General features: G+C 60.3%; 5 protein-coding genes across 5 annotated transcripts in view; 1 reads left to right on the forward strand and 4 right to left on the reverse strand.

Annotated features, from left to right (window-relative positions):
- KMT2A (lysine methyltransferase 2A) overlaps positions 1–2,247 on the reverse strand; it is a 38,139-nt gene extending 35,892 nt beyond the window's left edge. Inside the window, exon 1 of the mRNA XM_054176146.1 lies at positions 1,881–2,247. Within this exon, the coding sequence (XP_054032121.1) occupies positions 1,881–2,225 (345 nt within the window). The 5' untranslated portion in view covers positions 2,226–2,247. The remainder of the gene's footprint in view (positions 1–1,880) is intronic.
- Positions 2,248–5,063: 2,816 nt separating this feature from the next.
- Positions 5,064–5,756, reverse strand: ATP5MG (ATP synthase membrane subunit g). Its single transcript, XM_054176135.1, has 3 exons — positions 5,621–5,756; positions 5,368–5,528; positions 5,064–5,238 (listed from the first exon to the last, which is right to left on the reverse strand). Exons 1-3 carry the CDS (start codon positions 5,673–5,675, stop codon positions 5,140–5,142), a joined length of 315 nt encoding a protein of 104 aa, XP_054032110.1. The 5' UTR covers positions 5,676–5,756; the 3' UTR covers positions 5,064–5,139.
- Positions 5,757–6,226: 470 nt separating this feature from the next.
- On the reverse strand, positions 6,227–15,619 carry UBE4A (ubiquitination factor E4A). The gene is made up of 19 exons (XM_054176054.1): positions 15,179–15,619; positions 14,908–15,084; positions 14,570–14,682; positions 13,908–14,060; positions 13,642–13,801; positions 13,258–13,460; positions 12,845–13,036; positions 11,827–12,160; positions 11,441–11,567; positions 10,234–10,541; positions 9,927–10,059; positions 9,118–9,305; positions 8,666–8,766; positions 8,447–8,560; positions 7,768–7,942; positions 7,502–7,682; positions 7,223–7,370; positions 6,833–6,990; positions 6,227–6,706 (listed from the first exon to the last, which is right to left on the reverse strand). Exons 1-19 carry the CDS (start codon positions 15,306–15,308, stop codon positions 6,568–6,570), a joined length of 3,234 nt encoding a protein of 1,077 aa, XP_054032029.1. The 5' UTR covers positions 15,309–15,619; the 3' UTR covers positions 6,227–6,567.
- Positions 15,620–17,102: 1,483 nt separating this feature from the next.
- LOC104307281 (G protein-activated inward rectifier potassium channel 4) lies at positions 17,103–19,250 on the reverse strand. Its single transcript, XM_054176053.1, has 3 exons — positions 19,028–19,250; positions 17,728–18,922; positions 17,103–17,557 (listed from the first exon to the last, which is right to left on the reverse strand). The coding sequence occupies exons 1-3, from the start codon at positions 19,208–19,210 to the stop codon at positions 17,208–17,210; spliced, it is 1,728 nt and encodes a 575-aa protein (XP_054032028.1). The 5' UTR covers positions 19,211–19,250; the 3' UTR covers positions 17,103–17,207.
- A 1,709-nt stretch (positions 19,251–20,959) lies between these two features.
- On the forward strand, positions 20,960–22,162 carry CLDN25 (claudin 25). The gene has a single exon (XM_009908304.2). It carries the CDS (start codon positions 21,257–21,259, stop codon positions 21,995–21,997), a length of 741 nt encoding a protein of 246 aa, XP_009906606.2. The 5' UTR covers positions 20,960–21,256; the 3' UTR covers positions 21,998–22,162.
- The last annotated feature ends 1,061 nt before the right edge of the window (positions 22,163–23,223 follow it).

A 23,223-nucleotide genomic window follows, 5' to 3' on the forward strand; every position in this document is an offset into this window, starting at 1 on the left:
TGCAGTCTCAGAGGGAAGGAACCCAGTGTGTGCCCCTCCCCTGCTCACAAAGCTGGACCTACAGACAGCCAGCACCAAGAACTTCTACCACTGCTTCCCACTCAATGTCATCTATGGACAGAAGTTTTTAGTGTTACACAATGCACTGGCTTGGAAGGGACCTCTAGAGGTCATCTACTCCAACTTCCCTGATCTATCAGGTAGCAGCTACAGAGAAAAGCAATTTAAGCAGTGGTCAAGATCCGAGAGAGCCCAACTTCATCAGCTGCTTCAGGCCATAAAAGGCCAAACTCACCAAGGTCTTTCAAAGATACTTTAGAAGTTTTTTGAAATGCAAAAACTTACTTTAAGACAATTTGAACTGTGAAACCAAACCAACCAATCCAATGTCATCTTAGGAGCAAAGCAGTAGAGCAACACACATGTTGTCCCCTTCTGAAACTCTCCAGAGCTGTGCACAATGTGGTCAGGGTGGCTGCCCAGATCCATCATTTCTGCCACCCAACCAGCACTTCCCAGTCATTAGCTTCTTTCAAGCAGAGCAGGTCCATTCCTCTGACCCTGGTCTACTGCAAGAGCATGAGTGTCAGATGAGGGGTGCTAGGGGCAGTCTGGGTCAAGCCCAGGGTGCTGCAATGGTGAGGTCAGGAGCATTTCATGGTCAGCCCTTTCCTCCCTGTGTGCATGACACCCGACAGGAAACAGCAGCGCCAAGAAAGCTGGGCTTGAACCAGTGTTTGAATAAACTCTCGACACCAACGGCGACGGGATGGCAAAGCAATCACTCTTTAAAGGGGGAAAATACAAAGACTGGCTCAGTCGCTCTGCAGTTGACACCCTGCCTGCAGAAAGGAGACAAAACCAGCACGCTGCTCCTGCTACGGGGACCTGGGGATGCTCCTGCTGGTGCAAGGACGCCGCTAACAACCGATGCCAGATAAGAGCCGGGGGAAGGCACCGCCGCGGCTCCCAGGGAGTAACACCCCCCAACCATGCCTTCCCTGATCTGTCAATAGGTGGGCTGCTGTCAGACTCCCGCTCTGGCCACCACAGAAAGGCTTCAAAAAATAGAAACAGAAGCAGGGAAAAGAGCAACTCAAAAAAAAGAAAAGAAAAAAAAAAAACCAAACACAGACACACATGCACAAAACCCCAACCAAACAAAAAAATACATCAAAAAACAAGAGGCCTCTGGCGCGCTGGGCGCCCACGAATCGTGCTCGTCCCGGGGTCCAGCCGGTCGGCGGCCCCCGCCGAGGGGCACGCAGGAGGGCGCGGGCTCCCGCTTCCCCGCCCCGGCCCGCTGAGCCCCCCTCCCGACGAAGGACGCGTTACCCTGCAGAGCATCCTCCTCAATGGGGAGGAACGAGAGCCAGGCCCCGCTTCGCCCCCACCCGCCGCGGGGAGGAGAGCTGCCGCCGCCGCCCCCCGGCCACATCCTACCTCCCGGTGGCGGGGAGCGCGGGAGAGGAGCAGCGGGAGGCGGATAATAATGGAGGCGGTGGGGAGGCCACCCCAGCGGCGAGTCGCATGTACGGGAAGGGACCAGGCAGCGCGGGGGCGGAGGACGACCGGTAGCCCCCTCCGCCGGGCTCCCCACGCCGCCTCTCCGCCCCGCGGCCCGGCGCGCCCTTTGTGCGGGGAGCGGCGACGCGGGCCCCGCGGGCGCGGGAGGTGTGTCCGGGCTGGGTTGTGCGGGCAGGGGGTGTGCCGCCCGCCGGGGCGGAGCGGGGATGCTGCGGGCCGGGGCCGGCGGGACCCGCGGGCCGCACCCGCCCGCCCTCCGCGCCGTCACCACCGCCACCGCCGCCGCCGCGCCGTTCCTCCACCCCGCCCCCCCCTCAGCCCCCCCCTCCCCCCCCGCCGCCGCCCCTCCTCACCTCTCCACTGCCCGCCTCGGCGCCGCAGGCCGCGCGGAACCGCCGCAGGTTGATGCCGATGGCAGCCGAGACCTGGAGCGCCGCATCGAAGCCGGGTCCCACCCCGGCCGCGGGGCCCCCGGAGCCGCCGGAGCCCGGCGCTGCCCCGCCTCCCCCGCTTCCCGCCGCCCCGCCGGAGCACGGGCCGCCGCGCTCCCCCTCGCCCGCCTGCCCCGGCGCCGGCGGCTCACCGGCCCGCAGGCTCCGCACGGCCGGCACCCGCAGCCGGGACCCCCCCACCCCGCGGCGGCCCCAGCCGCCGCTGCCGGGCCGGGCAGGGAAGCGCCACCGACCGCTGTGCGCCATCTTTACTGTGAGGCGACGAGCCAGAGAGCGGGGCCGGGCCGCACCCCGCGCCCTGGATAGCGCTTCGCCGGCCCGCAGCGGTACTGCATAACGGTGGGTGATATCCAGGTTGCGGGGCCCCGCCAGACCGCCGCCCGGGCGCCTGGGTATGCCATACGCTACGGGTGCAAGCCCGGCATAACGCTGGGTGCTATGCAGGGCTCCGGGCCCGAGGCCCAGCGCGGCCCCCCGTCCTGGATACCGCAGCCTCCTGCTGCCGCGGCCCCTCATAGCTCGGAGGGCCATGCAGGCACGGGGCACCTCGCGGCCGGGCCCCAGAACATGGCTGCCACATAACCAGTCCGCTGCAGCCAGCATAACCGGGCGGCAATGCCGAGCGAGAGCGCGAGCCTCCGGCTCCCAGGACCGGGCATAGGGCAGGGGCCGGTGCGCTGGTCCCGTCCGTAGCGCAGGGCCGTACGCGGGCGCCGCCCCGGTTCCGGTATGAGATGCGGGTGCACGGTAATCGGGCGGCGCGCAGCTAGGGTCTGGCGTCCCGGGCCCGCCTGACAACAGGGCCCCTCAGTCCCTGACAGCCGCCCGAGCCCCCTCAGGGACTGCCTGCTTTCCCCGTCCGCAGCCTCCCGGCTCCTGGGTCGGGGCGGAGCTTAGGGCCTGCCCGGGACACCGGTGTTGCTCCCCGGCCTTAGGAAGCAGCCACCCAGGTAGGCGCGGAGGGGTGAGGTGTAGTTAGGCCTTCCCCTCCGCGCTCCCGTCCTCTGCCTCCCGCTTTCCCTCGCCCCGCTTGCCTGCTGAGCCCGGTCAGCGTCCCACCAGCTGCCATCTCCAGGAAGACTATAATGGCGATGGCACTGAGCCCCCAGGTCCCGCTGCTCCCGGGGTCACGCCGTAGGCTCGTCTCCATCTCATACAGCACAACCAGGACAGGGTTAACGTCCAACAAGTGCCCGCCGTGTTCCCTGAGAAAAGCACCGCTGCAGACGCACTCACAACGGTTATCACCCCCCCGGACTGGGAAATGTGAAGTACCTGTGCCTTTCAAAGCTGAAGAGAGACAGTGACAGGGGAGGAGGAGAAGGCTGTTTGCCCCTTACATAAGCAACCAAATCGTTATCTGTGATGTTAAGAAGGACAGAAAGGCTGCTGGAGCCCATTGGATTTGCAGATGCCACTTCAGTTTACTTCACACTTGATGTGCTGCCAGGGCTCTGCCGTGGGAGCAGGGCTAGGGTGGCTCCTCAGGAGGATTTGCAGGGTGGAAAATTAAAATCAGATAGTTTCTGTCTTTCTAGTGAGTGTGAGTGAATGTTCTTCTACACTCAAATTTGACACCATCCTCCCAGTGGAGCAAGTCTGACAGGCCCTGAGCCTGGCACTGATGTGTGAGCTGCACCACAGTGCCCACCTGTCAGGGCCATCAGTGTCTGCCCCTGAGACTGTCCCTAGAGGTAGCAGCAGGTTGCAGGGACAGGCAGGCCCTTGGGCAGGAGCAGGCTGCTGTGCTCTCTTGCGCCCAGAAATGTTCTGCTGTCAAGGTCCTGCTTTAAGCTGCATGTATGACGTCTCTGCCTGTCCCATTACAAACTGTGAGGCTGCTTACTGGGACCTGCTTGCTGGGCCATGGGTCTGGGAAGAGGGGAGCAAAGAGCTCCCAGGCAGTTTTTGAGGTCATTGTTTCTCCTTGCCATGCAAGCAGGTGTTTCCCTGCTGTCCCGGTTACATTGGCCAGACCCTTGTGAGAAAGCCTCATCTCCTCAGAGGGAAGTGAGGATTCACAAAGACCTTGGCAGCAAAGAAAGCAACAGGAGCACCCATTAAGTCCCAGGAACAGAAGAGGTGTTCCAGGGCTGCTGCTGTCTGGCTGTGCTGGGCAGAGACCCTGATCTGGCTGGCCATGTGGGTAGAAGTGACCACAGGAGGCCATGTGGGCAGGTTCTGCCACTGCTCCTGTTGCACTCACCTGCAGAAGCTGGTGAGTTTGGCCTGAGTTTCTCCACCTATTGCATGAAGGTACCTGTGACCCCTTGCAACCTGTAGCTGCTGGGTCATGAACCCTTCTTTTTAACAAAAAAGTATCACTGCCACTGCAAACCTCCCAGTCACCAAGCATGAAGCATGTGAGCTCACCTTTGCTACCTGCTGGGAATCCTTCTCGCTGGGATGAGCTGCTGAGGTCATCTCTGGCAGTTCTGCAGCTGCCCCAGATGTGTGGATCAGTCAGGGCTGTGGGTTGACCAAACACAAGGCCCAGGGGAGCAGCTGATGCGATAACGGTACCAACAAGAAGCCATGCTGAGAAGCATCTTCCAAGACAATAAAACCAATTCAGCCCTACCCAAAGGACTGCACTGCTCCTTCCACAGACCATTTCTGAGCTCATGCTGGAGTGCAGGCTCATTAGCCCTAGCTGTGCACCTCTAGAAGCTGGCTGGCAGTCAGCAGGCTGGTGGAAACCCAGACTGCCCACAGGTCCAGCTGCTGGGGAGCTGGGAGGGCATGCATGACAAAGCTCTGCTTACCTGCACAGGCTTCTGCTCACTGAGCTGCACCCCAAACCGGCAGAGCCTCACGGCAGAGCTCTGTGTACCTCATGGCCCAGCCACAGCAGCTGGCCCTGGATAGTGCCCATGAAGTATCAGCAGTTCTTTTGGTTCTCACCAGCTGGTGTGAAATATATCCAGGAACAACTGGAAGCGTTTGTGCTGTGTGAACCCTCTCGACCCTCACCTCCCACTGTAGCTGAGGCAGGAACGAGCCCTGGTGTGGTACTGACCAGCAGAATCTAGGCCAGGAACAGGCTCTTGCCCCACCTGCCACAAAACACCATGACATCTCGACACCAGTTCCTAGCTTTATTGTCACAGACCCCGTTACAGACTCAGGACCACGGCACCGAGGACGGTGGGAGGAGTTTTCAGACGTTGTACCCGATCAGGCCGCCCTTGCCTATGATCTCCCCGATGTAGAACCACATCATCACCTCCGTGGCCACCAAGCCGTTCCTCAGCGCGTCCTGAAAGGGCAAAAAGGCAGCAGGGAGGTCACCGCTCCGCGGGGCAGGCCAAGCTCTCAGCCGCTTCACGAGGCGGCAGCTCGGGGTGGGAACGAGCTGCCCTAGTCCCTCCCTACCGCCCGCCGTTACCCGGACGGTGAGCTGCGCCAGCCGGCCGCTCTGGAAGCTCCTGACCAGCGCCTTCATACTGTCGATGGCCCGCGGGATCTCGGCGGGAGTCGGTGGGGCCAGCTCCACCTTGGCATAATACCAGAATGTGGCCAGGCGCGGCCTCCCGTACGCCACGGCAGCTGGCGGGAGAAGGAAGGGTTGGCGTTTTCCACCGGGCCCGTCCCTCCCGCCGCCCCCCGCGCCCCAGCGGGCCCCGTTCCCCAGTGCTCACCGCTGAGCAGCTGCGGCGCCTGGGTGGTGATGCGCTGCACCAGCTTCTGCGCCATTGCTGCTGCCGGGCCGGCCACCAATGTCACCGCGACCCGCCGCCGCAAGGACCCCGCCGCCGCAAGGACCCCCCCGCGCTGCGGCTGCCCGCGCGCCGCCCGCTCCCCAGCGCCGCTCCCGCCAGGCGCTGCCAAGGGCAGCCCGCAGCCAGGACCCCGCGACACGTGCATGGGGCGGGGCCCGGAACCGCTTGGGCCACGGGTTCGACACCCAGCTGACCGCGGACGGGTGCCCAAGCAGCCGATGGCGCCCGGCCCACTATACAGGGGCTTCCCAAAAGCCCCACCGTCAGCAGCGTGATTGTCGAAGCAATCAGAGGCCGGTCTAAGGGACCTTCAAGGTCTGAAGATGTAAACCTTTAGTCTAAAGCTCAGTACAAAGAACCTCAGCATCTCTATTTAATGATTTCCAATGCCCCTGTTCCCAGCCATCCTCTGGGAAAGAGACTGTGCCTGTACCTGCAGCAGCACTGTGCCCCCCGTGCCTGCATACAGCCCTGGCAGAGGTGTCGCTCTCACACTACAGAGTTCAAACATGGCAACACACAGGACAGAGGAATTTTTTGGTGTCGCAGGAAAAAACCGTGGCCAACACAAAGAACAAATAACATAGGGCCGGGGTGCCATGCCACACAGAGGAGGCTGAGGCCTCCCACTGAGACAGAGGCTCAAAGCTGTAGTGCGGTGGGAAGTCTTAGTATTAAAGACAGAGTCCTGAAAGGAAGAGACAGACCAAGGATGGGAAGGGAAGATCCTAGGAAGGACCCTGGAGGTGGTAGCAATGCTCTAATTGTGGTCTTCATTTAGTGGTTCGCTCTGGAGCTCTGGCCACTGCCCCGGCAAGGGCTTTTGTCTCGCTAGTGACTGCGGGTCAGGGATGAGATCCTGGTTCTCAGTCTAGCGCCTGCTCCTGCTCCTCCTTCTGCTTCTTTCTCTCTGCAAGCCACTGCTGGATTTTTTCTTTGAGCTCTGTGTTTGGTCTGATCTGGTCCATAGTGAGGGGGCTCCGGTTGAAAGGATCTGTCTGGTCGCTAAAGCAAAGCACAGAGGACATCATGGGGACAGTTGCAGCGGCAGAAATAAAACCAGAGGCAGACAAGCCAGGAAAAGGAATTGATCCCCAAAATCCCTGGAGGCAGGAGGCTCTTGCCTTGTACCTGAGGAGGTGCCTGGCTATTGTTGACCGGTCCACGGTGACACGGGAGGAGGGCAGGATCACAGGGTCAGACATGAGGGTGCTCATGATGGGATCCAGGAACTCATCGCAGGCATCAGCATAGGTCTCCTCCTCCTGCTGCTGGCGGTCTGCGAGAGACTGGTGGGCACAGGAGGCTTTCAGGGACTCTCACCCCATTCTGCAAACCCAGCTCAGAGCCAAAGCACTTACAGGTCTGTGCTGGCAGCAAGGCCACACTGCTGCCTGACCTGAACCCCACTCCCAGATATCCAAATCCAGAGGGCAGGCGCAGGGACACACAGATGGAAAAAGGGTACAAGGAACTGGCTCCTTCCTTTCTCTGTGCACTTCAATTCACTCTCATCCTCACCTTGATCCTCTCAGCCAGGTGACTGAAGGACACTATCATGTTGCCAGGCTTGTTGATCTTCTTCAGAACACGGACGGTCTGGGCAAAGAGCGTTGGCGAGTAGGAGCGGCCGTCCTTGGGCACTGTGGCACAGAAGTTCTCCTCATCCCTGGATCACCAGTGAAGAGACAGAAAAGGCTCAAGAATCCACATTTGTTGAGCTGCAAAATGCAGTCCCCCCAACTGTGACAACAGTGCACAGCACACTTCCGAAGGGCCCACTAGGGACTTGTCACCTACCCAAGGTTCAGGTAGATGGTGCAGATGTCAGACACGAGCTGCTGAGGCTTGAAGTCAAACTCACTGAAGTCCTTGACTTTCAGAGCTCCCATTTTAGGCCCCACCAGGTGTTGCAGGAAGTAGTTGAGCATGGAAATGATGCGTTCAGCCAGGAAAGGGTGCACAAACAGGGACTTGATTTCTGGAACAGAAGCCCAGGCTTCTGTCAGCCTCATGGCAGCCCCCCTGCCCTGGCTCCCAGTGGGCCTGCAGGCTGCAGTCCCTACCTGAGGTGAGGAAGGCCAGCGTGCCGATGGTCTCGTTGGACATGATGTTGTGGAAGCGAGCCAGCTGCCCAAACATCTGCAGGCTGGACTCCTTCTCGCGGCGAGCCTCCGGGGACAGCCCGTCCCACTCACCACGGTCCTTCTCGATCTGCTGCACTTTGATCTTGCTGAGGTACTGCAACATGGCAGGGAAGTGTTGGGAGAACAGGCAGTGACAGCAAAGCCAGACCTGTTCCACGCTGAGAGGGGCTGATCTGGGATGTGAAAGGTACCCCAGAGTGCTTCAAAAGGCCACTGACAACCACAGAGGTATCTCAGAACACTCATCTGGATGGCAGACCATAGAATGGCCATAAACATTCACAATGTCCACATCACCTGTCCCATCTGCCCAACCATCTGTTCCATGGCAGGTGAAAGCTCCCCAAAAAAGCCCTTCCTAGGCAGCTCTGGAAGGTGTGGGGAGACAGTCACAGGCACTGAAGTTCACCTGGCACCCACCTTGTGAACCCCAAGGAGAAGTGCCTGGGATCAAAAGGCCTTGGCTGGGATAAAACATCTGCAGAATGGCCTCAGGGGTTGATAATCCCACGGAGTTTGTTCAAAGCCTGGCTGTGTCCAGTTTAGCAGCAGGCAGAGTCCCTTGACACTGTCACTGCCAGCACGTGCTAAGCCTCACCTGTATGGCTTCATCCAGCAGGAAAATGGCATCGTTCATCAGCAAGTTGAGGAAGCGGAGGAAGAGTGGGGGGTTCATGGCCTCCAAGTTCTTGGAGGCATAATCAGCCAGCGCCTGCAGGACGAGGCAGTGGTGAGCGTGGTGGCAGCGTCCCGGTGGCAGGATGCGGCTCTGTGCCCAGCTGTGCGCCCAGCGCTCGCCAGTGCCCTCGCCCCTCACCTTGATGCTCTGGCGGTAGGCGTCGGTGCCCCACATGTACCGCAGGATGGGGTACATGGGCCGGCGGTAGTTGAACTTCTGCTCAAACTGGTGTGGGTCACCTGGGTGTGAGCACAAACAAGAGCAGCTCCAGCAGGCTGGGCACAGGCAGGGGCTATGAAATAAAACCCTGCTCCCAGAACTCAGGGAAACCTGCCACCGATTCCAGAGTGGCAGAACACATCCCAAGGGAGGAGAGGGCCTGCTACGAGCACTGCCAAGCTGAAAAGTTTGGAGGTTGCCCTCTCCAGATGTGCAGCTCTACACAAGGCAGACATCTGGAAAGAGCAACGCTTGGCTGGGATGCTGCCGGCCTCACATGGCCCAGCAGCCCCACAAAGATTCATCTGCTTCAGCCCTGTGCTTCGCAGCCCTGCAGGCGTCCCTGCAGGCGCAGCAGGCTCCATGCTCACCGGTGAACTCGATGTCCACAAAGACTCTGATCAGCGCCTGGGCCAGCTGGGCAGCGTGTGGGTAGCAGCAGAACACACGCTGGCGGTGAAACACGCTCGAGACCAGCGGGGTCTGCGCCTGCTCTAGGTGAGGCATCACAGCTTCCAGGACCTCTGCCAGCTTGGCTCGCAAGTGAGGGTTCTTCATCCTGCACGAGGAAAGAGAAGGTGACTGCTGGGTGCTGTGAGGGCCAGGGTTGGGAGTGAGCTGTTGAGGAAGCACTGGGTGCTGTGTCCAGCTGTGCACGAGCACCTGTGTGCCAAGCCCCGAGTACTGAGCCTGCTCCTGAACAAACCATGGAGGTGAGAAAGCAACCCCCCTCTGCAACACATGTGGGGCAGCAGCCAAACCACACACCCCAGGTCTGGCCAAGGAGAACTGCAGCCTCCATCTCCCAGGGACAGTGAGAGCTGTGGAACCTGCAGAGGCAGAGCCTTTCCTGTATTTCCACCTGAGTACAAGCAAGAGACAAGCACAAGTGCAACCTGTGCAGCAGGATCAATGCCACTCGGCTGCCTTCAGAGCTCAGTTACCACAGCAGCTCATAGATACCCCAAAACAGATCAATCCCCACAGCTTTCTACATCTCCTGCAGCAGTTCCAGCTGATGAAGCTGCTGTGTAATGCAGCCCAACAAGCTGTTAGACCCCAAGTCCCCTTGGTACCTCATGGGAAGCCCTGTTCAGATCTCCAGAGACCAACTCACTCAGAGTCCTGCTCCTCGCTCCCCTCTGGGTGCTCTGCACATAACACCCAGGGCTGTACCTACCTGTCCACGTCACCCATGAACACAGTAACAAAGTGGAGGATGTGCTCCAGAGAATCAGCTGAGGTCTCCAAGATGTCATCAGCAAAACGCCGCAGGAAAATGAAGAAGTCACCCAAGTTATCAGCAAAGAACTCTGCAAAAGCAGATGGCATGTGAGGTCCTCCACGAGCAGCTCACTCTGCCCTTTTCCAGCCTCCTGCCTGCTCACCCCTCACCACCCCAGTGCTGGTGAGAAACTCCTAGGTTAGGATAGTGCCCTGTGACAGCACAGGGACAGGCAGATGGCAGACAGGACAGGCAGCCTCACCTGGCACGTAGGCCAAGGCGCTGTGGGGCACCTCTGGCAGCGGGAAGCTGAGCGGGAGCGGCTCTGTCCCGTGGTTCCCCAGGGCCAGCTGCACCAGCAGCACTGCCATGGACACCTGCAGGTTCAGGCAGTTCTGCAGCATCTGTGGCTCTGTCATTGCTGTCTTGGTGGACAGGTAAATGGTCATCAGGCGCTCAAACTGCTCCCTGAGGCCGTCAGCAGCGGGGCTGGAGCTCTGCTGAGCTTCTCGCCATGCTACTTGCAGGCGGTGAAGGCTTTGGTTTATCTTGACCATCTGGTCGTGCAACCTGCCCAGAACACAAGGCAGGGAAGGATGACAGAGCTGACTTGGCTGAAAGAGACCCTTAAGGTCATCCAGGCTAAGCACAATGCTGTGCCGTGCAGACTGCACAAGCAATGTGACCCAATGCAGGCTGCTGTCCTGCCTGCAGGGACAAAAGTTCTGCACATCCCAGTTCAAACCATTTCGTTTGTGTGGGATAAATTGTGTGGGGTACCAGCACAGGAAGCCTTCCTAGCAACACAAGCCAGGAGGAACTGTGTGCTGAGGTTCCATGGGGCACCCTGCAAAACTAATGATGGCTGTGAAGCTTCTGCAGGGCCACAGACAGGGAGCTGGCCCCTCAGCCCAGCAGGGTCAGAGGTGCAGCAAGCCCCAGTGACACTGGGAGGTTTCCCAGCAACAAGGCACTTGCAGAACTTCTCATTGATTTCTATATTTAGAGGATAAACTAGAAGGTGCCAGTGCTCGGCTCAGCAGTGACCTCACAGTATCCAGGCAACGATTTGCAGAGAGAAGCTGAGAAGAAACCAGCATCTTCTGGCACCCAGATCCCCCCTCCAGGGCAGAGAGAGCTGCCTCCTGCGGCTACCCAACACACGGCCCCTTCCCTGGGTCAGGGAGCACAGCTGGCAGTGGGCAGGGGCTCTGCCAGGGGCCTCTTTCCCCAGCAGAGGGAAACTGAGTGACCCAGGGCCAGCCAGCACTTGGCTGCTGCTGGCCTAGAAATAAGGTGGAGCCTGCAAGGCTCAGCACCGGCTGTGAGCAACAGCAAACCAAGTTTCTTGTTGCACTCAGCCAGTCTGAGGCCCAAGTGTCAGCTGTGCAGCTCAGCTGGCCCAGGCTGTCCTCGGGGCACTAAGGTTTCTGTGCCGCGCGGGGCAGAGGGCAGGTCGAGAGCGTTACCTGTGGAACCCCAAGTGCAGGGTGTACTGTGTGAGCACCAGGTTCTCTGTCACCAGGTTGTAGCTGTTTGCAAACTCTGGCTCCTGCCCGCCCGTGGCAGGGATCAAGCACGTCTCCTTCTCCAAACCTGGAATGAAAAGAGTCTCTGCCCCGAGTCCCACCCTGCAGCACTGCGGGGAGTGGGCTCCAGAGGACAGGGCTCAAGAAGTCCCTGCTGAAGACTGAAACAAATGCCGGTGCTACAAGGCAGCGCTTTGCCTCTACTCCACTCTCTCTTGCTCCTCTCCCCTCAGCCCTTCACCCCTACTGGCGCACTCCTGGGAGAAATGAGGACCCAAGGACACTTCCTTTCCCATTCCCTGGCTGCCCCTAAGGTGTGGCCTTACCTTTCATGTGCACATTCTTGCTCCTCTGCTCCTCCTCGTTCAGCTCTTTGAGGGCACAGTAGGTGGGGTTGAAGGTGAGCAGCCGCGGGGAGTTGGGTTTGCAGAAGGGCTGGCACAGCTTGAGGAGGGCAGCTCCCAGGTTGAGGAAGAAGGCATCTGAGGCATACATCTGGAAGAAGATCTCTGGCATCTGGTTAGCCCAGATCTTGGTGCGGCCTGCATTGGTGTGCAGGCAGTTTCCCAGCCAGGACAGGATCCTGTGCTTCATCTCTGGAGACAGCTGCAGCAGGTTCTTCAGCAGCTGATAGATCTTCTCATGGAACTGGGCCATGAACTGTTGCAGGGAACAGATCACAGGTCAGAGGCTATTTTGTCTCTCCTGTCACTATGAGACTCTCAGAACTGTCCCAGCTCTGGACCACATCCTGCTCCTCAAGGGCAGAGCTTCACAGCACATCATGGCCAGGAGACCTCTGTCAACCACACACCTCAAGAGCAGGTCAACCCCTGAGGCTGGCAGCAAAGAATAATTAGGGACATGCTCAAAACCAAGTTGTTTGCATGGGGAGTAAAACCACAGCTCTTCACACATCTTTGACAGCAACAGTAACCCTCACAGCACCTGTGATGGGCAAGGGCTCTCTCTGTGACCACTTCTGCACCCAAGTTCCCTCCTGTATCAATGCCCTGCCTTTTGATCCTGCCCTCCTTCTGAAACACTCCTGAAGATCTTCCCAGCATAGTAGGAGAACACTGCCTGGCACTTTCTCTGCTGGGGAGTCAATTAACATTTTAATTACAGGACAGGTACTGAGAACCATTTCCTGGTGACTATCACCCCTAAGCTGCATGACCTTCATGTAGCATCTCAGACTATGGTGCTGGTATCTACCCCACAAGCACCACTCCGCCCTCCTCCTACAGCTCAGACAAATATTTTGATCAAACACAACCAAGAGCTGGGTTACAACAACCCAAGGAAGTGGGAGGGAAGGAAAAACATCACCCTTTGGCCCACCTGGTGGATGTTGGATTCCTGCACTTTGATCTCCTGTGGGCTGGACCTGGATGGGTTCAGGAAGTAACCATGGCTCTCCACCAGGCCAGGGGTCTTGAGCAAGCAGGAGGTGTTTAAAATGGTGCCCAGCAAAGTCTTCTGGTACATCTGTCCATTGCTGGGGTCCTTGGGCTGGATGTAGCCTGCAAAAACCTGGGGAATACAGCAGGACATGCTGAGCATTTCACGGATTGCTGGTGAAAACCAGACCACACTAGCAGGTTTGGAATGGGTGTCAGGAAGGGGAGCAGGGGTAGGACTGCACACCAGGTGTTGCTGCACTGTGCTGCTGGTTCAGCCTCCATAGAAGGTCCTATAACCGTGACCCACAAGCAAGACTCACGAGGAGCTCTGGGTCTGGCTGAGGCACCCACCTTGGCAATGTCCTTCTGCTTGGTGAAGTAGAGCAGCATGTCCAGGTAGGTGTACAGCAGGATCTGGCAGAGGTCCAGGTCCTTGATCCTGCCCAAGAGGATGTCAAAGACGGGAACCATGACCTCCCCAAACGTCCGCACCTCCTCGTCCATCGTCAAGGCCTCGATCACCTCCTCGAGAAACTCGGTCACGTCCTCAAAGTCTGGGGAAGGAAGTGTGGCTGTCACCACGACAGGCTGGCAGCGACCCCACAGCACGGGCACACAGCGTGGCCTACCTGTAGCCCTCCCCTCCAGCACCACGGGGAGCCCAAGCTTTGCTTAACCTGCGCTGCCCCTGCCCGAGCTCCCTGTGCTGGGCAGCCCGAGTGCGGCTGGACTCACGTGCCCCCCGCAGCGCCTCCAGCAGCAGGTCCAGCAGCTGCTCGTGCACGTTCTGGCTGACGTAGATCTCGGGGGTGAGCAGCACGGTGCGGGCGTTGGACACCGTCAGGTTCCGGCAGCGCACGGCGAAGGGCAGCAGGTTCTCGGGCACCTTGGTTATCTGCACAGCCAGCAGACCAAGCTGGGGCCCTGGTGCCCGCCTCTGGCCGTTACAGCCCCAGCTAAGTGATGCAGCTGCCCTGCCCCTCCCCAGAGCCCCTGCCCACCTCTTCTCTTGCCCGCTGGAAGCAGGCGTAGAGGTAGCGCAGAATCTGCCTCTCCCCGGCGTCCCGCTCAGCAGAGAGGTTCTGAGTGCCGGCTGAGGTCATGTGGATCAGGTGGCTTCCAGGCTCCTGCAGCAGCAGCCGAGTGAACAGGGCCTGGGCACAGCAGAGATGGGTGGGACATGAAATAGCCCCTGCAGGAAGCCTATCCCTCCCAGAGAGGAGTCAGCACAAGCTGAGCAGAGAGTGAGCTCTACCCATCCTGAGCTACCAGAGGACAGCATCAAGAACCCCCAGGCAGCGCTGCAGCAGCCCTCATGAAGTGATTTTCACTAGAAACCCATGAAAACCCTCCTGCTGTGTTTGTGGACAAAGCTGAGCCTGTGCCTAAGCTGTGTTCAGTCTCAGAAGAGACATCACACTGCAGCAATGGCCCCAAACAACTGCACAGGAGCCTGTCCTCATGCCCAGCTCAGCAGTTTGTTCCCCTCCCTGTCGCCAGCCAATCTCCCACAGAGAAGGAGCTCCCAGCTACAGATCCTAAACCTCTCTCAGCCCCAACCCCACTATTTCCAGCCAGGCCACAGCTGGCAGCTCCACACCTTGGCAGCCAGGCTGCATTCAGGGCACTCTGCCTGTACACCACCAGGAAATGAATTCAGTACCTGCTCCACATTGTCCATGTCCAGCCAGTCCTGGTCGTCCAGGTCTGCTGCCATTTCCTCCAGGTAGACGCAGCGCGCTGGGATCCCGTTCCCGCTCTTCATGCTGGGGTCGCCTGGGAAGAGCAAAGAGGGCCCTGTTTCACCCTTGACTGGCTGAGAAAGAATGTGCTGGTGGGCGGCGGAGCTGCACGCAGGGCGCTGCCCGTGCCTGCTGCGGGAGGCAACTTCCCCCTCCCGGGGCTCCTATTTCAGACGCATATGGCAAACTTTGCCCGGATGATTCTGCCAGCCCGTAACAGCCCTAGGGCGGCACAGTAAGAAGGGCTCCCGCTGCTCACTGTTGTCGAGGGTGATGAGGAAGATCCTCTGAATCATGTGGTTGATGTTGAGCTGCTCGCAGAGCTCCCGCTGAGAGCGGAACGAGCGGCTGATCTCTGCCACCGAGTAGTCGCAGTCATCCAGGCTCTCTGAGACGCTGTTATCAGAGTCATCCTGACTGACCGACGTCTCATCGCCTGCAAAACAGGAGCTCCTCAGCGTCCCGGCCGAGGAAGCTCCTTCGGTCTTCAGCAGGGGAAGCTACCCCGCCGCCGCCCGCCCGGCCCGCACCTCTGAGCTGCCGCAGCTGCTGCTGCTGCTGCTTTTGGACGGCGGCAAAGTGCTTGGCGTCGGCGATGGAGCCGAAGAGGGCGGCGAAGGGGTTGCTGGAGATGCTGTTGTTGTTCTCCTGGTCGGTCATCGCCCCTCAGGGCCGCGCCATGCGGGGAGAGAAAGGGGAAGGGCTGCGGGAGGAGCCGCCGTCAGGGTCCGGGCCCGCCGGGACGCGCCGTCCGTAAACCGATCCGCGCTTCCGGGCCCAGATCCGTTTCCCGGGAGCCGATCCTCCCTCCGGGTCCGATTCGCGATCCACTGCTCAAGGTCCCTATGCACAATCCACTCCCGGACCGCCGCTCCGGACCGCCCGGCGCTTACCGGCGCGGCCGATCTGATTTCCGCCGCCGCCGCTTCTGCTCGTCAGCGCGTCGCACACGATGACGCCACAGCCCCGCGCCGGAAGCCTGTAAAGAGAGCGGCCCCCGGCCCCGCCCTCGGCCAGAGTCAAGGATGTTGGCAGCGGCCTCTGGCGGCACGGAGGAGACACGGCAGGGACTCCTGCACGGGCGGGCAGACGGCGTGGGCTGGGGCCGCGCATTGCTGCGCCGCAGGCGCGCCGCGGGGCGGTGTGGGCTACTTTGCACATTAAGTATTTGCAAATAGCCCAATAAAAACGTGCAACGCCCACGTTGGTGCTGCGCTACTTTGTGTAATTAACATTCTGATTACCACGTGGCTCAGCTGCATTTATTTATACTGTTTGCAGGTGGATAAAGATAAACCCACACAGGTTTTGTTTTCATTTGTGTTTGGTGGGGGTTTTGTTGGTTTTTTCTGTTGTTTTGGGGGTGTGTTTTTCTTTTTTTTAGGGGGGGGGGGGGGGGAGTGGTTTTGTTTCTTTGTTACCACGCAGCGGGGCTGTGTATATTTGTATGTATGCATTGTACCCCCCTGGCAACAAACATTCAAACAAAACCCCCATGGGAAAGGGTCTCTAGGGAGACTCTAGGGAGGGGGGGTGGGTGTAGACAAATGTGGGGGTTGGGGGGGTGTGAGGTGCAATTTGGGGTGAGCCTGGGGAACAGGTTGTGGGGGAGGTCTGGAGCAATCTCTGGAGCTCCACATTCATGGAGGCAAGGGCAGTGTGTAGGGTAACTAACCCTGACACATACACATCACCCCAAACACTCAACACAGAACCCCACCCATGGTGCCTGCTCCCAGTGCCCCCAAAAGCTTGCCCAGTCAGCAGAATGGAGCCAGCATCATGCCAGGCCAAGCTACCAGCATGGTGATAAAGACCAAGCCAAGGGACCCAAAAAGGGTTTCTCCAGCCACTCCCTCCCCCATATTCCCATCCAGTCATGAACACAAAGAGCTGGGAGACTGCTCTGAAGCAGGGGGAGAACTTGGACAATGATGGCACCTGCCATGCCAGGCTGATGTAGCACATGCCAGCTGTAACTGATACCCAGAGATAAGAGAGTGATAACTGGGTACAGAGCTTGAAAAGGTCCTGTTCTGCCTCTGCAGCCCCTGCTCCATCCTGTGCTGGGATGAAGGCCACCAGTGGCCAGCCCAACCCAGCCAGTGGAGGAAATTAGATATTAGGAACAATTCCTTTGCTGCAAGAGTGGTCAGGAATTAGACCAGGCTGCCCAGGGAGGTGGTGGCCTATCCCTGGAGGTATTCAAGAAAGATGTGGGCATGGCACTTGGGGGCATGGTTTAATGGCCAGAGTGGCACTGGGTTGATGCCAGACTGGTTTGTCTTAGAGGGTTTTCCAACCCCAACAGTTCTCTGAGTCTATGAAAGAGCTGCCCATGGGGGTGACTCAGACACCACAGTACAGCCAGCAACACCCCAACAGAAACTTCCAGCCTCCTGTGGTTGGGCTCTCGTGGCCCTGGCAAGGGTGGGGGGGGTGGGAGGGCTCAGCCCCACTGAGGGAGGCTGGGCTATGGCACTGTTGGCACGGGAACCGCTGCAGGGCAGCCATCAGACACAGCTGGGTGCCCTGTCCCACGGCCTCCCCGGCTGCAGCTCAGCTTGCAGTCCCTTGCTCCAGCCGCTCATCCTGGCCCCCCTCCATGGCAACACCAGGGATGCTGAGCCCAGCCAGGGCCTCATGGCCAGGGCCAGTGCCCAGCGGGACACAGGGCTGCAAGAGGTGATCCCAGTAGAGGCTGAGTGTGGAGTGCTCCTGTTGCTCCAGCTCCCTCAGCTCGTGCAGCTCCTTGGCGCTGGCTGCTGGTGTCTGCACCTCGAAGGTCAGCTCGAAGCGGCTGTAGTCCACCTGGAAGGCTCCTTTCTCCAGGGACATGCAGGGCTCGAAGCGGTACCCCCAGAGGATCTCGTCCTCCGTGTAGGAGGTGCGGGCTTGGCACGTCATTCCTGTGGTGAAACAGGGCTGAGACACTGGTGGCACTGCCAGCCGGCAGAGCCCTGGGTCTGGGTGCCACAAGGACCCACCCATGGCTGGGGGGGAGATGGGATATGCCTGCCCTGAGCTTAGCATCTCCAGGACCCCAGGGGAACCGCCTGACCCCACTCAGCCCACTCACCAGTAGCTTCCACGATGCCCTCAAGGATGATGATGATTTCAAACTGCTCTCGTCGCAGCGACTCGGCTGACATGTCCCAGAAGGGGCTGCGGCAGTCGATGACATGGCAGATGATCTGGGGCTCCACCAGGAACAGGCGGTCCTCCCCTGTGTCATAGCCCAGGTTCAGCTCTGACTGCTCCAGGGGGATGAACTCCCCCTCAGCTGTCTGCCGGGACTTGATCAGCTTGGCCCGGATCTTGGCGTCCACCATGTGGCTCTCACGCAGGTCCCCCACCCGGAACATCAGGCAGAGCTTCTCGTCGCGGCGTGAGATGACGCAGTTCTTGCTGAAGATGAGGGTCTGGGCTCGCTTCTTGGGCCGGGAGATCTTGACGAACATGCAGCCCACCATCAGGGCGTCAATCATGGAGCCCACGATGGACTGTGCCATCAGCAGGATGACGCCCTCGGCGCAGTTGGCCGTCACCATGCGGGAGCCGTAGCCAATGGTCCGCTGGCTCTCCACGGAGAAGAGCAGGGCGGAGACAAAGCTGTCCACGTTCTCGATGCATGGCTGCCACTCGGGATCGCCCTGGTGCCAGATGTCGCCCCGCACCCAGGCATCGAAGAGGTAGATGGTGCCAAAGACCACCCAGGTGATGATGTAGCACATCATGAAGACAAAGAGGAACCAGCGGTATTTGAGGTCCACAATGGTAGTGAAGATGTCCGAGAGGAACCGCTTCTTCTCCTGGATGTTGCCCAGGTTCACCTGGCACTTGCCCACCTTGGTCACGTAGCGCAGCCGCTGCCGCTTGCCAGCCTGGGCCGCAGGGCTGTCCTCCTCCAGCAGCTTGCGGCAGCGGCTTGGCAGCCCCTCTGGGGCGGGGACGGCAGCAGCAGCGCTGCTGCGTGCAGAGGTCCTGCCCCGTGCCGAGCTGGGGATGTTGGGCACGCTCAGCGCATGAAGTGGGTACCAGTGGGTGCCTGTCTCCCGCAGGGCAGGTGGTGGGCACCGGGGCAGATCACCAGGGCGGTACTGGGTTGCCATGCTGCCACGGCTCAGCAGCAGGGATGGCTCACTGGGGACAATGACCCCGCGGCAGGGCAGGGATGGGTAGTTTGGCATCTGGGCACTTCTCTTGGCAGTGGTGGTGCTGGCTTGCTGCCAGCTGTCCTGTGCCAGAGCACTGGGGGTGGCTGGGAGTTCAGGCTGTGGGGCAGAAAAGACCCATTGGTGAGAAATCCCCTCTGCCAACCCCACCTGCCCAGTGGCATCCTGCCCGAGGGACACCACGAGCCCAGGCACAAGCCATACCTCCTGGGGGAAGGTGCCGTACTGGCTGGTGTCGGTGGGTGGCCGGGGCAGGTAGGCCAGCATGTGCTTGGCGGTGGGGGTCTGTGCCGGGGGGATGGAGTTGCTGCGGCCGCGGGGCTCCTCGGGCACCAGCCAGCCACTGCCGCTGCCGCCCACGCTGTTGTGGGTGCAGGGAAGAACCATGGCAGTGCCGGGGCAGGGGCTCAGCCCCGGGCTGGCCGTGGAGTCCTGCTGTGGGGGACACAAAGCAGGGGATTAGGACATGGAGGGTGGCAAAGGGCTCCGGCCCCTCTCCGCAGGCCAGGAGCTGGCAGGGCCACCTTTGCCTGGCGGCACACGTGCCAGTCATGGAGCTGTGCTGGGGCGGCTAGGGGCTGGCACCAGATGGCTAAGCCCATTAGGAGCTGTAATTGCATAGCAGAGGCCACGGATGGAGGCAGCTGCCTGCGGCGGGAGCAAACCCCTCGGCAGGCAGGCAGGCTCCAGGTGAGGACCCACAGCTCTGCTCTGTGCCTGGCCGGGGACACGCTGGGACTGCCAGCTCCCTGGCAGTTCCCTGACAGCTCCGAGTAGAAGTGGGTGGCCCCGGGTGCAGGATGACAGACAGCCCATGACAGACAGACAGAACCCAAGGCTGGGCTGCTTGGGACAGGCGATGTCCCTGCTGGGAGAGGCAGCGGGAGGTCACATTTCTGGGAATGCAGCCTGGAGAGCAGCAGCCACAGGCACAGGGATGAGGACAGGCACAGGGACTGTGGTGTTCTGCCTCCTTCTGATCATCCCCAGCCTATGTCCCGGGACAGAACCACTCCCACGGCATCTCCTGCCATGGCCCTGATGGGACCAGTGGTCCCTAGGGTCAACCTCCCGCCCCCCGAGCCCTGCAGAGAGCCCTGGATGAATGGTACCTACCTCGTGTCCAAGCAGAGTGGCTGCCAGGCTGGCAGATGTCGTTCTTGGCTCATGGCTCCCACTCTGCTGAGGCTGCTGCCGAGCATCTTCCCACCGGTTGCAGATGGGAATCCTCTGCTGGGCTGTGCTGCCGCGGCCGGTGGGAGGGAAGGACGAGGAGCTCCGTGGTGACCACCAATCTGCTCCAGCGGCAGAAGGTCACCCCTTAATCTGTCTCAATGACAGACACAATTACCTCAAGACGATTTAATCGGCAGGATCGGGCGCCCCGACGCCTGGAGAAAGGAGTGAGAGAGGTTTCCCAGCGAGCTTCCCAGCGGATTTCCTGGCTCTTGCCCTCGGGATGTTGCTCCTTGTCGGCTCCTGGGGATGGGACCATGCCCGAGGGCTGGAAAACGTGCCTCCTACCCTGCCTGCTCCATCCTCCAGGTCGAACGAGGTCTGCGCTCTCTCCGCCCCTCCTTTTGCGACCCTGCTCTGAAGGTCTCCACCCCGACGCTCACCGGGGCCAGACCCCTGGTGCCAGCAGGACTCTAATTCCCAGCCTGGTCCCTGATACTCGGCGATAAGAAAGACGGCAGATGAAGGAGAGATTAGTCACTAATCTCCCGGGGAAGATGAATCTGTGAGCTGGACACCAGAGAGGGGACGCGCAGGGGCGGATGGGAGCTGAGCACCAAGTTGGGGCTTGCCTGACACCGAGGCCTGTCCTTTCCTCATCTGTTTTCTGCAGCAGATCCTCTCCTCCCAGGCAAGAACTCGCTCACATCAAGCATCAAGAACCTCACCCCTAGGTGAGGTGCTGGCTGCAGGGCAGGGTGATTAGTGCCCATCTGTGAGCAGCGGGTGAAGGTAAACTCTCCCTGGGGAGTCCCTGTCCTTGAGGCAGCTCTCAAAGGCTCCTCGGCTGTTTATTTAACGACTGAGGGTCGATACTTTAAGGTCCGTCTGAGAAGGGCCTGACACTGTCTCTCTGCTGCTTGCATCCCACCTTGGGGTCCCCTCCCCATTCCACCCCAGCCAATGCTGCTGCCAGATGCTTTGCCTGCCAGGGCCCTGAGGTGTGGAGGATTTGCATGCTTCAGCTTAGCCCTCCCGGGCACAGCGAGGCAGTGGTGGGACCCTGGCCACGGTCACAGTGGGGATGCACCAGGCTGTTCCTGCCGAGCCAGGCGCACTCCCCTTGAGTGTGGAAAAACCAACAAGGCTGGAAAATGACCGAGGCCACACCCCGGCGTTGGAGGAATAGGCTTGGATCTGCTCCCCCAGGAGCCAGACGCGTCTGGCGGCGGGACGGACGCTGCTCCGCAGGCGTTAATGCCCACGGCCAGCACCCCGGGCAGCTTATCTCAGCCCAGCAGCAGGTTGGAGGGCGGCATCAGCATGGCTGGGAGTTGGCAGGTGAAGGTGCAGGCGGGGGGGATGCTGCTGGCCCTCTTTGGGTGGGTCTCCTCCTGTGTCACCACCTTCGTGCCCCTCTGGAAGAACCTCAACCTGGAGCTGAACGAGCTGGAGGTCTGGAACATGGGGCTCTGGCAGGTCTGCATCACCCAGGAGGAGGGGGCAGTCGGGTGCCAAGCTCATGGCTCCTTCCTGGCACTGCCACCTGAGCTGCGCATCTCCCGCCTGCTGATGTGCCTCTCCAACGGGCTGGGGCTGCTGGGCTGCCTTCTTGCTGCTCTGGGGATGGAGGGCTGGAGACCCTGCGAGGACAAACCTGGGCTGAAGCGGCGGCTCCTGCTCGCCGGGGGAGCGGCACTCGGCATAGCAGGGATGGCCACCCTGGCACCGGTCTCCTGGGTCGCCTACAACACTGTCCTTGACTACTGGGATGACACCGTCCCCGACATCGTCCCGCGGTGGGAGTTTGGGGAGGCCACCTTCCTGGGCTGGTTCGCCGGTGTCTTCCTCGCCGCCAGCGGGCTGCTCCTCGCCTGCAGCACCCGGCCCATGAGGACCACACCACCACCGGTCCCTGCCTGCCACCAGCTCCCTGCCGCAAGAGGCCTGCCTGGGGGCCACCACCTACACCCCAAAAATGCAGACCTGGTCATCTAGGGAGCCAGGGGGCTGTGCCCTGAGTGCCTCTCAGCTCTTCCTCTGCGGTGGGGGGCACCTGCACCTTCCACAGGATGATTTACTAATTCCCACGGCAGCCCTGCGGATTTTTCTCTTCCTCTATCTGCTTCGCTTCTGCTTTCCCCTGAAGCCACAGCTTTCCCCATGGCACTCACCGAGCAAGCATGGGAGAGCAGCGAGGCAGGGGCTGGGCAGCGGGCAGCGCCTGGCACTCATGGTGGCAGAGGTGGTGTTGGCATCCCCTGTGAATGCTCCGTAGCCAGGTCTGTTGCGGTCAGCAGCCTCCCGCCTGCACGTCCGTGTCCCTCAGCTGTCCTCACAATAAATTATAACCACCATGGGCAGTGTGTTTCTGTGCTCTGAAACTGCAGCTGCGCCTTTACACCAGACGTGGGGCGAGGGCTGGGAGCTGCACGGGCAGCTGCATGCTCCAGCAGTGCTTGGGTCTGTCCAGAAAGAATGTGGGAAGAAAAAGGGAGAAAGGTGGAAAACAAAGGGGAGATGGAAAATGAGAGATGAGTACCAAGGACTGCTCCTGCTGCGAGGGCAGGATGCCGGCGGCTGCGCGCCCTGCGGTAGCGTCAGGTGGTAGCACCGTAACCGTGCCACGGAGCCGGCGCGGGAGGCGCCTCGGCTGCAGCCGGTACCTGCGCGCAGGAGGTAGGAGCGGTGCTTTGCAGGGGCTCCTGAACCCTTCCTCCACGTTTTCCTGATTCAGCTGTGAAAGCGAAGCCAGCTCACACGCCCCTGCGTGACCCCCAGCGTGGAGCACCAGGTCGGTCGGGTTGGCACCCCGAGCAGTGGCAAGGAGCCAGCCGTGGCCGCAGCACTGCTTACAAGCAGAGTTCACCGCTGGTTTAATCCCTGCGGGCTCGGAGCCGCAGTGGGCGCGTGACTGGGCGCTCCCGGGGGAAGCAAAGTCCACTCCCCTCCAGGAGCCCTCTTTGGAAACCTGCCCTTTGCTCCCCTGTGGAGGGGAGCACAGAAGGGATGGGCAGGGAGAAAGAGCAGAGATGAGCCTCAGGTGATGCTCACGCTGCCAGGGCTCGGGGCACAGCCAGTCGTGGGGAGAAGAGGGTGCTTGGCTCCTCCGGGTGAGAATCAAGGGAGGGGAAAAGAGGGGAGGGCAGGAGTGTGGCATTCTTGGCCAGACTGTATGCTGGAAGCTGCCCTGGAAGGCTCTGACCAACAGGGAGATGTGCACC

This window comes from Dryobates pubescens, chromosome 34 (genome assembly GCF_014839835.1).
Source record: "Dryobates pubescens isolate bDryPub1 chromosome 34, bDryPub1.pri, whole genome shotgun sequence".
NCBI lineage: Eukaryota > Metazoa > Chordata > Aves > Piciformes > Picidae > Dryobates > Dryobates pubescens.